Here is a 14328-nt window from a genome sequence, read left to right as displayed (position 1 = left end):
AAAAAAAAAAAATTGAGACATCTGGTCACCCTACTCAGCCTTGCAAGATTGTTGTCGGAGTTTACTAACCCAGGCACAAAATATACTTGCCTGCCTTTTTACCCTGATGTTGAAAAATTAATTAAATGTAACTCATCGCAGTCCAAAAAGAAAAGAGAAAGAAATTGCTTGCAAGGGATGAGTGAGTGAAAGGAATTTTGTATGGCTGTTAGCTATAAGATTTCAGGATCTTTCTGAATCACTCTTTATCCAACAGTTAGTGACATGTATACAGTCTTCCTCCTCTGACGCCAGGGCTTGTCCATCCTAAATAGAGATCAGTCTTTCATTTGCCACTTCGTATGGAGTTTATCTTTTCCCCATATTTGACCAATCACTTCACTACTATTCAGGATCATTATGTTTTCTCTCAGTAAGTATAGAGTTTAATAAAATACTATAATCATAGACAGGAATAGACTGAATCCAGTCTAGACTGGAAGAGAGCAAAAGTTATTACCATCTGATATGTCCACACTCTTCTGCATAAGGTAAATAAGTGGTCTCAGTCTAGATCTTTGTTGTCAGATAGCCATATCACACAAATTGTCGTCATTAATTGGATCCGTTTGAAGACAATTTAATAGAAATGGAGAGTGAGCTACTCTCAGTTGTATAGAAAGGCCTTTTCCATTTGCAGGATGTTAGTTTAATTGTGTTTGTTTAAATTGACCCCTTTTCCAATTATCACATCACTTCTCAACAGAGATGGCAGGGCAGAACAGGAGGGCTTGTACCGTTAATGACAGGTTTCAGTGTAGCAGACGTGTTAGTCTGTATCCACAAAAAGAACAGAAGTACTTGTGGCACCTTAGAGACTAACACATTTATTTCAGCATAAGCTTTCGTGGGCTACAGCTCACTTCTTCGGATGCAAGTACCATTAATGTCTAAGTTACAGAGATTCTGTGGGCATCTGTCTAGTGTTGTCAGTCTGGCACTTCTTGCAATCATAAAATTCATTTCAGAAAAGCTTTTTTAAGCGTAAAACACTGTAAAGTTAACAGCCTCTTTATTTTCAAATGATCAAATAAATGCTGCCTTACTTGGCATAGCTGTAGTTAAAATCCCTCACATTTCCTAAGAATTGAGATTTTTCAGTGCATTGAACAATTAGGGTAAATGCCAACTTATTTTGCATTAGTGCAAAGTGTTGAAAGTCCAGACTATCTCATGCACAAACCTTAATTCCTTTCAGCCCCTTATAGAAAGGTTTACATTAATTCTGCTGTTTGTTTACATTTCATGTTCAGGAAACTCTGATGTTGTGGCCCCACTGGTTGGTATCCTTATGAAATTGTTTAGAAAGATGATAAAAGTGGAGATGCCATTTCATCTTACCCTTCTGAGTGTCTGCTTCTCAAATCTTAAAGCTCTGCCTAGCCTCACCAAAGGATCCATAGGATTTTATTTAATGCGGTCGTCACCCCCTTCAAGTTCTGGCAAAGTAAGTTGAAGATGATTAAAAACTGTCAATCAAATCAAGTGTATTAAATTCAGACTGAGACTATATATATGCTCTAGTATCCTTAATAATTTTTAAATACTTTAAGAAGTTTTGTAGTCCCAAATAACATCTAGATAGTAAAAATGAAGAAGTCTGTGGGCTTTCCTGAGTACAAACTATTTACGAGATGTGTTTATGCTATCCTCCTTTCCTATCCTTTGTTTATGCTATCCTTTGTTTTCAGTTGCCATATCTTGAATGGCACAATACTAGGCAATCTAACTTTATTACTATGGGACAGACAGAGGAGCTTGTGGAGCCAGGGTTTTCAGAAGTGGATGCCTAAAATTAGGTTTCCCACAGACTTTAATGGGAGCTCTTCTGCCTGCTCAGCATGTCTGAAAAATCAGGCCACTTAATTAGATTCCTAAATATGAAGTTAAGAGCCTAAATTTTCAGCATCCAGTTTTTAAAACCTCAGTGCTTCTGCAATGTGTGATCTATAGGTCATGATGGAACTGAAGTGACCTAAATATTTCTTTCCATCATAAAATATCTTTAGCAGTTTAGCTTGAATTAAATCTTGTTAAAGTGCCCTTAATTTACCTTTTTTGCACTTAGCTATGTGTGTCTTCAAACACTGGATTGCTTTACTTTCCATATGCTCTTACTTCCTAGCCTGAACGGGGTGAGTTAAGGGTGGGATTTCATCTTCAAATCTCACTTATCATTTAAATCAACTATGATGTGTTACTTTAATATAGATTTTTTTTTAATGGAAATATAGGGAAGTTGACAAAAACCATGGGTGAAATTTTGGCCTCATTGAAGACACTAGTAAAACTCTCATTGATTTCATTGGGGCTAGCACTTCACCCCAGATGTCTATATTTTATAATTCTCAGTATTTATGAGCCACTGTACTGTTTTTATCATTTAAGATCTACTTTGTATTTAGAAACTTGAGGTTAAATGATCAAAATTCTTGTCCTTGGTTACATACAAGTAATCATGACAAGTCACACATTTATACATGCAAACAGATACTTGTGTCTATAACTATCAGTATTTGGTATGCAATTACTCCCTTAGGTGAGATGTGCAAAGTTCACATCTTTGTTCTTCGTTCTTTCCTTTTGTCACTGCACATTTGCCCATAGCTGACGACCTTTCCTTCCACAATCTGTCATACTACCTATATGCAGACATTCAGCTCTGTTATCTCCCTATCCCTGACTTCTCAGGTATCCATGCTCACATATCTTCTCTTTTCTCTGATAATTACTTGTACACACAGGCTCGTTCTTTTTTTTTCTGGGTGCAGCATAATTTGGTTTGAAAGTTTTTTCCCTTTTAAATTTTCTTTAGATGCTAACTTCAATGATACAGTCTGTAAATACGTATTTAGGCATATTGAAAGACGTTGATGTAGCTGGGCTGCTAGACGTTACGATGATATACCCAGTTTAATGTTGCTTTTGAAATTACTTGTTTTACAACCCCAGCAAAACTCTTTAAATAGCTGGTCCATTATCTATCTCTGAATACTATGCTGAATAGAAAAATCTTTGTTGCCAGATGATTAGTGGTAATTTTTTGTTTATGGAAGTAGGATTTTAAGGGATCACTATCAGTAAAATTGTATTTATGACATGGTATCCTTTTAATCATTTAATATTTTTCATATGCACTATGTAGCTAAATATATTTTATGCTGCAGAAAATGGATGATGTTCCACAAGTCCAGGTGAACTCCTGCAGTTTTATACCAGATGGAAGAATTAGAAATACAAGAACTAGAGAATCTTCACTAGAAACCAAAAGCTGCGCAGAAGAACCTGGAATTTCTGTTTGTCCAATTCATTTGCTTCCTGCTGGCATTGACCAGGAGGTCTTCAGTCAGCTTCCAGAAGACATTAAAGAGGAAATTATTTCTGACAAATCTGGGCAAAGGATCCATACAAAGAATATTTTGAGTCAGCCATTACCTTTTTCTAAAGGAGCACTACCATTTTTTGCACAAGAAGAAATGCACACTACTCCAGATTCCAGAAGAGCAGATCATTGTATCAGCAGTCTGGTATGCAGTGAACATTTTCAATCTACCAGTGAGCTGGAGACAGCCATGGTACACAGGCCTAATCCTAATTGTAGTCTCAGTCTACAGGATCCTCCTGAGTACCCTGAAAGTGCACTAATAGATAACTGTATGGAACAAGTACCTAAGGAATCACTGAATTTCAATAGCACTGATTCAATTGTATTGAACCTGCAAAGTCAACATTTTCTTCAGCCTCACAGTTCAGACAGACAAGAGGAGCCCATTGGAGCAGCCTCTCAGGATAAAGGTCTGAGAGACCAAGCGTCAGGAGAAGGAAGAATTGTATTTCCTCCTAATGTTGACCCAAATATTTTTTCTGAACTACCTGCTGAAATGCAAAAGGAACTACTGGCTGAATGGAAGAATCTAAAACCTGTTTCCAAAATGCATCAGAATAAACCTTCTGAAAAGCTAAAAACAAACAAAGGAAAAAAGAATGTGGTGTTGTGTTCATCACAGTCTAACAGTTTATTAAGATATTTTAAACCAAAATGATTATATACATAATACAGAGATGGCTGGTATAAAACATTTGTGATGATAAAATAAGGAGGTAATACAATCATATTCATGCATTAAAGAAATGCACTATTTTAAAGTGTAATGCGACAAAATAGCATACAAAAACGGACCATCTTAACAATAGTGTAAAACTATTGATAATTCCTTTTAAAAGTGATTAATACTATGTATTCTTGTGTTAAACTAGCAGATTAATGTTTTATTTAGTCCAAAGAGAGCAGCAAGAGAGACTTACTTCCCCTTAAATGCACATTAGATGTGATGAATCCTCCAGTTGTTACTACCCAAACTAAAACATTGCAATCCAGTTTGAAACACTTATACTTGTTCTTGTATCAACCAAAATGGCATCCATTAGGGCATGGGTGTTCTTGCTGTTAAAACATTTTTTTAAAAATGGAAATACAGAAAATACTGATTTGAATGGTGGGGCTTGTGAAACTAATGGAATATTGCTTTCTTAGTAGTTACAGTCCCTAACTGCTAGAGTAAAACACATGAGTAATGTGAGCAGAGCATCATGTACAGGCCGTTCTAATTCACAAATAGGCTTTTACTATTTGTAGTTGGAATAGCCACCAAGACAGTTGTCAGCATTTCCAGCCATTGATTAGGCTAGGCTCCAGTTTGGCAAGATACTTAAGAACGTGCTTAACTACTTTGCTGATTTACCTCAATATGGATATAGGAATAAGATGCTCCCTGGTTACGCAAACCAGACTTAAGAAAAAAATTCCATAAGCTCTCTTTTTTTTTTTTTGCGTAATTATCAGAAGTATAATTTAAAAAAAAACTTGGCCAGTGAAGACTGATTACAAAATTGATGTTTAAATGTTAGCTAATTATTCTTGCAAAGTAACTTGTAATAAACACATTTACAGTTCTTAATACCTTGCCTGTTTTAGTCAAGATAAAATAACTTTGAGATGTACTAGTCTAATGAGATACTTTATTATTAAAATGCCAATGCTTTTAATTCTAGGGCAAAATCAAATTATGCTTAAATCCTAAATACTGACTAGTTCCTGAGAGCAACATACTAATTGACAATTGCTACGTAACAAAATTATCTCACAATAACTTTACACGGTAAATGAAGTGAAAGTGTGTTACAGAACGCATCACAGTATCTTTAGGTTACAATGAAGTCTGACTCTTATTTTATGTGTTTTGATGGCAACTTGGGTTCTGATTTTAAAAAAAGCTTTTTCTTTAAAAAATAGCAAAATGTACTGTTATACTTAGTCATTATTTCTGCTACTAACAGAAGTACATGAAATAAAACTACACATTTATATTCTCCGTATAGACCACATTTAAAATTATTAAAGATCTCAAATTCTTTAATTTTAAAATGAACTCAGGTGACAGCTGCATATGATTTTATATGTAGACAACTTTCCTCTTATGTTTGGCATTGGTGTATAATTCTTTAGTATCTTTATTCCAGACCTTGCTTCAGTGATTCCATTTATGAGGGTAGTAAGCGATGCTATCTCCACCACTGAACGTAGGAGCATTCCTCCCCGTTCTGGCTGGATGAACACAATTAGTTTGGAATGTTTTGGATTCCTGTAAGAAAGGGAACTGAAGCTTTAAAATAAAATACATATTTATCCAACAGTGAGAATTCTGGAGAGGAATAAATCTTTGAATATGATCTACAAAATGTATGTGCTGAAATACCTTCTCTGTTAAAGTGGAGGGATGTAGTATACACAGAGTAAATAGAAAATGAGCTTCAGCAAACCAGTGTTACCACATGCATGTCTTATGTGATGGTGCTCTCAATCACAATGTCAGAAGAGGCAGGTCTGAGCCACAAAGTTGGGATCTACAATCAAATCCAAAGTGTCCCCAGAGTACAACTAGTACCACAGAAATTCATATACACATGTCAAAACCAGATCAGTTTTAATTTTTGTAGATAAAAGGTTACTGTATTTCAGAGACCTTGCTTTATATGTCATTAATACTTATTCCAGCAGGGGTGAACACGCATTCACAAGGGTTTTTATGACCCAGGATGCAAGATGGAGATGGGGGACATTTTTGATAGCCCACACTGACAGCTAAGTGAGCAAAAACCAGAATTAAAAATGAAGAATCTATTGATTAAACAACTCAGTCATATTGACTTGAATGTAGTTTTTAAAAAGAAAACATTTATTTCCCCAAATGATACATATATTGATAAGTGTATTAAGTTTTGTATTGTATTTCTAGCAATTACATTCTAGGCTAGATTTCAAAAAGATATCTACTGATTGTGCAAACAATTGCCCTAAATGCAGATTTCTAATAAAGCACGTATGTTATGACAGGAATGCCTATTAAAACTACCTTTGAGACTTGATCCTTTATGTCCAAGACCATAAGGTGTGGCAATATTTCAGGGCAGAAGAGTCACTCAGCTGGCAAACATCAATAATTAGTAAATGCAACTTGGGAGAGGAGAAGGAAGCTATGCTTGGTGTGTGTTGCACCTTAACTGCAGTGGTCTTCACAACACCACTGTCATGCTCTATTATGTCAGACATAGTGTGAGACAGTGCTTGAAAAATGTACTTATTCGGTGATCAAAACAAGTACCCAGTGTGGAAAACACCTTATGCTGTCATCACCCAAATGCCACACCCACACAAAGGAATGAGGACTCAAACAGAAATAATACAGGTGTGCCCTGCTTTTTGTGTGTGCACAGTATTTACTTGTAAGATTTAATCAACTTTCTATTTAATATTTTTTTACGGAACAGTGGTTCCTACAAAGATGGAACGGCTGGATCTGTTACTTGCCCTCTCTAGCCTCCCAGCTGATATGTGGCCAAATGGGGGTGAGGAAAAACTGATTCAAAGAAACTGAAGGAACTGCCTGTCATCTTTATTTTGTTACACCCAAGGTCTGCCACAGGTTTTTCAGTACTTCCCAGATGCATGAAAGTACTGGCCGCTATGGACGATGGACCTCAAAGGAAACAGATTGTGCTCTTTATTCTGTACAAGTCAGCCTCAATGTTAGTTTTTCCAAAAAGCTATTTTCTGCCTTTTTTTAGTACTAGAAATATTGAATGCTAGTTTTCCTGTTTTAGTAGAGGACTTTAAATTTTGTTAAATTGAGGCCTCCTTTATACTTAAGGGCTAACCAAACATTTTTTGTTTCTTTTGCAATTCACATTTAACAGTTAAGAGCTGATCCTCCTCTTCAGAGACTGCTTATCACATATTTTGTGTTCCTAACTTTTAGTGAGATTGGCATGAGATCTGAAATCAGAAGTGGTCCAAACAGATGCTGCTGTGCTAGTACAATGCAATACCAAATCAATCACTAGGTTGTCCACATTTTCTGACTTCGGCATATCTGAAATATCAGCCCAGCCTCCAGTTAAATTTCAAACAAAAGCTCAGAGGAGTGGTTTAATTGTTTTGTATTTTATCCAATGTACAAAGTGTATCTGTGCAAGCTTCCCTCGATTGCCCCTCTAATGTGCCTCTCCCCTGAAGCAGAGGGATCTCATTTGACATTCTTCTCGTCTATTCAATCCTTGGCATCACTGAGGCTGTCACCAGTGGTACAATTAAAAGTATTCATTGTAATGTGAACTCTTGTCGACTGAGAAATGAGCAGAGATTGTTGAAGCCATGAGATGGTAATATATTTAGTCACTGTCAACATTCATACATTATACTATAATGCAATGTTTTTCAAACCGTGGGTCGCGACCCAGTACTGGGTCGTGGCATGTAAGGCACTGGGTTGGCTTTCTCTGGTCAGCACCGCCAACTAGGATGTTAAAAGTCCCATTGGTGGTGCTGCTCAGCTAAGGCAGGCTAGTGCCTACCTTTTCTGACACCACGCTGCACCCCGGAAGTGGCCAGCAGCGGGTCCGGCTTCTAGGCAGGGAGGCCACAGGGCTCAGTGCGCTGCCCCCACCCCAAGCACCAGCTCCGCACTCCGATTGGCCGGGAACTGGCCACTGGGAATTGGAGGAGGTGCCTGCAGGTGACAGCCGGACCTGCTGCTGGTTGCTTCTGGGGTGTAGTGGCAGTCCGCGGTGCCAGGATGGGCAGGAAGCCTGCCTCTGCACCCTAGCTGCACTGGTGACCAGGAGCCCCCAGAGGTAAGTCCGCACCTCAACCCCTTGCCCCAGCCCTGAGCACCCCCAAACCTGGAACCCCTTCCTGCACCCCAAACCCCTCATCCCTGGCCCCAGAGCCTGCACCCCCCCAGCCCAGAGCCCTGATCCCCTTCTTCACCCCAACCCTCTGCCCCAATCCTGAGGGCCCCCCACAAACCCAGAGCCCCTTCTGCATCACAACCCCCCCAGCCCAGAGCCTGCACCCCCAGTCCAGAGCCCTGACCCTCTCCCACACCCCAGCCCAGAGCCCCCTCCCATGCCCTGAAACCCTCATTCCCGGCCCCACCGCGCAGCCTTCACCCCAACTGCCTCATCCCCAGCTCTGTTGGGTTGTGGGCATCATTTTCTTCAACTGGGTGCTAAGAAAAAAAGTTTGAAAATCACAGCTATAATGGATCACAGACGGCACATAAGTCAATAATGTGATGCAGTTGCGAAATGGCTAATATTCTGGAGTATATTAACAAGAGTGTTGTATGTAAGACATGGGAGGTAATTGGCCTGCTCTGTTGGCACTGGTGAGGCCTCCGCTGGAGTACTGTGTCCAATTTTGGGTGCCACACTTTAGGAAAGATGTGGATAAATTGGAGAGAGTCCAGAGGAGAGCAACAAAAATGACAAAAGGTTTTGAAAACCTGACATATGAGGAAAGCTGAATAAAACTAGGCATGTTTAGTCTTGAGAAAGGTAGAGTGTAGGGGCACTTGAAAACAGTCTTTAGATACACTGAGGGCCGCTATAAAGAGAATGGTGATGAATTGTTCTCCATGTCCGCTGACTGTAGAACAAACAATAATGAGCTGAATCGTCAGTAAGGGAGATTTAGTTTAGACATTAAGAAAAACTTTCTAATTATAAAAGATAGGCCAGCACTGGAAAAGGCTTCCATTGCAGGCTGTGGAATCCCCATAACCAGAGGTTTTTAAGAACAAGTCAGACAAACGTTTTAGGGATGGTCTAGGTAACTTATCCTGCCTCAGTGCAGGCGGCTGGACAAGATGACCTCTTGAGGTCCCTTCCAGCCCTACATTTCTGTGATACTGGACACCTAGAGGTGAATGTTTCCATATCTAATCAGGCAGCACACAGTTAAAACGTGGAGTAAAAGCTTTATATAAAATTGCTGTATTACCTGGTCAGTTTCTAACAGCTTGTAGGATTGTAATGCTTTGTTCCACTTGGCTCAGAATTCAGGAGGATACATACAAGGAATTACTTTTTCAGGCACATTCTTAATTATCTCCTCTCTATGGTATCTAGATTTTGTACAAAAAGAAACATCTAAAAGATATTAAATCACATTATGAACTGGAAGAAACAACTTTACAATATTAAATTGTCATTGTATGGGCAAGCCATGTTACAACTAGGGACAGCATAAAGATGACATTGCATTTGAGGGATTGATTTAAATTCAATTAAAAAAGCAAGTGAGTTATTCTACAACTGATTTATTCTTTTTCCCAAATAGCATTACATTCTTAATACCATAAAAGATTTAAAAAAAATGTGTTTTACAAAACTATTAGGTTGAATCCTGTAGTTTAAATATACATTTCCTTTACTGTATTCATATATTAACTTAGCTTTCTAAATCTTTTAACTGTTTTTAAATGGATATTTTCAGCCAAATTAGGATTTTCGTTTCATTTTGACAGTTATTTGATCATAAATCTCCTGCAGAACATATGAACAGCTCATGCTGATATGAATGGGAGGCATATATAGGGCCAGTGCTATACTAGAAACTCAGATGTCATTGTTAAAACTTCTAGCAACTATTTATTTATAAATATTTTTATGAGTATTTGCTATTAAAATATAAATTAAATAGCACAATGACATACATCTGCACAAACGTAAATGACAAAGTGCTAAAGAGTCATAAGAGTAATAAAAATAACATTCTAAAAAGTACACAATTAAAAGGAGCAAAACTAGATTATAAGGAAAGGAGTGCAATTCAGGGAATTACTGCAGCACATAAATTTGTGAATTGCTATGAGACTTTTTGACACATCGTTTTTTGGAGTGTATGTAAAATATTTCACTGAATCGAGTCTGTTGTAACTAGCACGTCAGTATATCAGATAGAGAGGAGCTGCCCTGTCTAGGCATTGGGATGCCTGTGTCTTTAAGAAGCCAGCCCTAGGAAGTCTGTGCTGAGACCTAGTCTGTCCTGTGAGAAAGAAAATAAAAAAGCCCCTCTGTCCTTAACCCTGTTTTTACACACATGGCAGGTAGCTTATCCCATCAGGGTAACTGTCACTCCCCTCTCTGTCCCTCCCTATGCTGGAGTTTTGCTATCCTCTGGCAGCCCCTCACCCCTCGGTTTAACCCTGCCTGCTACACTCCCCCTCTGATTTTGCCTCTCTCCTGCCTCTGCCTCCAGCTGCTTGACCCCCATCCTCGCCAGTTACTTTCTGACCCCTGCTCAGACCCTGCCCACCCACTCACCCCCCTCCGATTTGCCCTCTTTAATACCTGTTAAGAGCAGGCAGCAGAATCTGATTCCAAGTGAAGGGAGCAGATGTTACTGAGCATGCTCTGTTGGTGTGATCCTGCTCCGTAGATTAGAACGTAAGCAGCAAATTCTGTCAGAGAGATGTTTCTGAAACTACAAGCAAAATAGCACAAAACAGCGCAACCTACGACTGCTAAACCCCGCCCCCGCAACTCTCAGTTATAAATAGCCCAGTTGGGCTGAAAAACCGCAGTCAGTACAAAAGAGCTACAGGTTACAAAATCACAAGAGACAGCCCTCATGAACCCAGTAGGTTAATTTGTTATTGGTCACGTTTCATTTGGGCAGCGTGTGATGACCTCTAGTGGTGTGAAAACCATACAGGTATCTTTCTCCAAACTAGGACATGAGAGATTTAGGGAAATATATTTCTCGCCCAAGTATCAATTCTGAAGACATCATTGGAATAAAGATTTAGATCGTTGGCACATTACAGTACATTGTCAGAATTTCTTTCTTCTTAGGTCTTGTTGCTGCAACATGTCATTGATAGTAATGTGTATCTTCAACCAGGGCCAGCTCCAGGCCACAGCGCGCCAAACACATGCTTGGGGCGGCATGCCGCAGGGGGCGTTCTGCTGGTTGCAGGGAGGGCGGCAGGTAGCTCTGGTGGAGCTGCCGCAGGCATGGCTACGGACGGTCCTCTGGTTCCACGGCTCCGGTGGATCACCCGCACACACGCCTGCGGCAGCTCCACCAGAGCCACGGAACCAGCTGACCATCCGCAGAAACGCCTGCAGGAGGTCCACTGGAGCCGCAGAACCGGCGTGCGGCAGAGCGCCCCTGCTGCGTGCCGCCGTGCTTGGGGCGGCAAAATTGCTAGAGCCGGCCCTGTCTTCAACTAGTGCTAATATTCTTATTTTTGACTCCCTACAGTAACAGATCTTCTGTTACATTAATTTCAAAAGGCTAAATGAGAAGTCTGGGCAAATTGTTTTCTCTCCCTTGAACATAAGAACAGCCATACTGAGTCAGACCAAAGGTCCATCTAGCGCAGTATCTTGTCTTCTTACCATGGCGAATGCTGGGTGCTTTGGAGGGAATGAAGATCTGCATAGAAGGTCTTTAAAAAACTCCATGGAGTCCCATGGGATATGTTCAGTGATTATTTGTAGTGAACTTTTGGTGGTTTGTAGTGAACTTCTGGTGGTTCCTAAGAGACCCATGATAAAATTCTACAGAGCTGTGATAGACTTCACTTCTTGGGTTCTGTTAGTTAAATCATCCCTTCTACAGACAATTTATTACTGTGATATATACAAATAAGCAGAGCAAATGTGTCTACTTTCAAATGAACCAGGGCATACAAAAAAGCAAAGAAACTTAAAAAAAATGCCTCAGGCAGTATACTCCACTGCTACCCCAGTCCATTTCCAACAATGCTTAACCAAGCACAGCTCTGCTGTACTATTAACACAGACAATATCGTTTTCAAATAGGTAGTATAAAAGTTCCCAGTATACAAAGCTAATATGTTTGTTTTCCTAATGATGTTGCTTCCTTCCTCCATTATGGTTACAATGACAAAGTATGTGTGTTTAAATCAGGAGTGGAGGAGGGAAGAGGAAATCAGAAGACTAATGAACAGCTTCTCCCTTTCTCTCTGCAAGCATATGCACTGTGGGTTACACAAGATCCATCAGGGACACATTTTTCTGGCAGTACATCACTATATATACCTGACCCTGTAGTGGTTTGGTTATCCATGCTCCATCTGAACTGACAGCTGAAAGGAAAATTGTGTTCCAACATGTACAACAAGCTATTTATGTTAATTCATGACATTACTTTTTAATACTTTTTTTCATTTAGCAAAATTCACAAAAAATCGTGGATTTTTGAATGTTATAAACTTCCAGCCAACACCTCATCTTCTATTGATACTTTATATTTCAGAGGATGCAAAACAATAGATTTTAAGATGACCACGAGGAAAATATAATCCCAATATATTAATATTGAGTATAATGTCTATGGCTGCAAATTGTTGAGCACCCTCTCCCTCTTCCCCACCAACTGATGGCCCTGTTAGATTCCTGGCTATGAACTGCGTAATTATGGCTGCTCTAGGATGCATTCTTTGATCTGGATAGACTTGGTAATGCTACAGCATTCTAAGGTCATTCAAGAATTGGGCACTCTGGTTATTCTAGGAAGAGTTTAACAGAGTTTTACAATCACTCGTTTTATAGTGGGTATCCTGATGATGGAAATCATATACTGCATTTAGTGTCTGCTATTACTACTTCAAGCCGCGGGTGCAGCGGCGCCCCTAATTCCAGCACTGCCTACAACTCCTGAGACACTAGCTTTCCTGGCTCCTCGCTATGGTCCATTCGCCGGCGTTGTCAGCTGTGCAGGCCTCTCAATGGCTGCTCTGGCCTTTCTGCAGCCGACTCCACGGTCTACGGCTTGGCCGCTCTGGCCCCCCTAGAACGCGCTCTGTGACCCCGTTCGGGGGCCGATGACACCGGGTTCCAAGGCTCAGTTACGGAAGCGGCTGCCCGGCGAGTAGGCAGCTGCGCGCGCAGCTCGGGCTCCAGACTCGGAGCAGAGCGCGGCGGTCGCCATCCCTAGGGGGGTACCGGCCCCGGCCGTGTCCGGGCACCATAGCGCCGCTGCGGTGAGGCCGCGGGCCCGGTGGATGGAGAGACGGGGAAGGATGGACTGCCCCGCGCTGCCCCCCGGCTGGAAGAAGGAGGAAGTGATCCGCAAGTCGGGCCTCAGCGCCGGCAAGAGCGATGTCTACTACTTCAGGTACCGCCCGGGCGACACCCGCCCCCCCTGCCGACAGGCCTGCGGGACAGGCCCCCTCTTCTTCCCCACACCCCTCCCGGGACCGAGCTCGGGCTCCCCGACTCGCTGCCCGCCACCGGGGCACTTCCCCCCCGCCCCCCAGCCCGGCACATCCTTCCTCCTCCTCCCGGACAGGCCTCTCCTTTTGGGGCACCCCTCTCCGCGCCATGCAGCTCACTCGGGCGTCGTGCCCCAACCACATCCCCCCACGGAGGAGATGCAAGTCCCAGTGTTGGCTTCAGCACTAATCCTACCAGGCAGTGCTCCCACGGGGGCCAGGGTCTGTCAGACAGACCCCCTGTGCCACTTCCGGGTCCAGGACCCCCCTATGCGGCCCCCTTCCCACCTCTCCCCCCTGACATGTACACATCCACGGGAACAGGACACTTTCACATTCTCACACGTCATTGGGAAGAACTGAAAGCAAGTGACTTGTTAAAAAAGATATCTTCAAGAAGTCACGTTCAGGCAGCCATGTCTTTCATCTGCAGATAATTGGTTTGGGGAAAGTTGACAGGCTGTCCTCCTGCCTGTTTTTGGCCTGCAGAAAGCACTTCCTGCTTAAGTCACAGCACCTGTCTTCCCCTCCACTGCGACTGTTGGTCATCTGAAGAGCTTGGATTGATCAGGCTTGAATTAGTGCTAACTTGAGACATATCATTTTACACTCCACCCTCTTATGCATATATTTTTATCTGAATTCTGTGTGCGTGCATTTGCAAATTCAGACTTTATACTACAGGTTTGGCGGGCATGCACAG

General features: G+C 41.4%; 2 protein-coding genes across 3 annotated transcripts in view; both read left to right on the top strand.

The window, feature by feature from the left end:
* Window positions 1–29: 29 nt before the first annotated feature.
* Window positions 30–4997, top strand: LOC116817564 (DNA polymerase iota-like). The gene is made up of 2 exons (XM_032767796.2): window positions 30–1486; window positions 3207–4997. The coding sequence occupies exons 1-2, from the start codon at window positions 1331–1333 to the stop codon at window positions 4080–4082; spliced, it is 1032 nt and encodes a 343-aa protein (XP_032623687.1). The 5' UTR covers window positions 30–1330; the 3' UTR covers window positions 4083–4997.
* Window positions 4998–13248: 8251 nt separating this feature from the next.
* MBD2 (methyl-CpG binding domain protein 2) overlaps window positions 13249–14328 on the top strand; it is a 62790-nt gene continuing 61710 nt past the window's right edge. For both annotated transcript variants that reach the window (XM_032767828.2, XM_075066876.1), the window contains exon 1: window positions 13249–13528. In XM_032767828.2, the coding sequence (XP_032623719.1) occupies window positions 13416–13528 (113 nt within the window). In that variant the 5' untranslated portion in view covers window positions 13249–13415. The remainder of the gene's footprint in view (window positions 13529–14328) is intronic.

The sequence above is a fragment of the Chelonoidis abingdonii genome, chromosome 6 (genome assembly GCF_003597395.2).
Source record: "Chelonoidis abingdonii isolate Lonesome George chromosome 6, CheloAbing_2.0, whole genome shotgun sequence".
Lineage (NCBI taxonomy): Eukaryota > Metazoa > Chordata > Testudines > Testudinidae > Chelonoidis > Chelonoidis abingdonii.
This window is presented reverse-complemented; position numbering and strand designations above follow the sequence as displayed.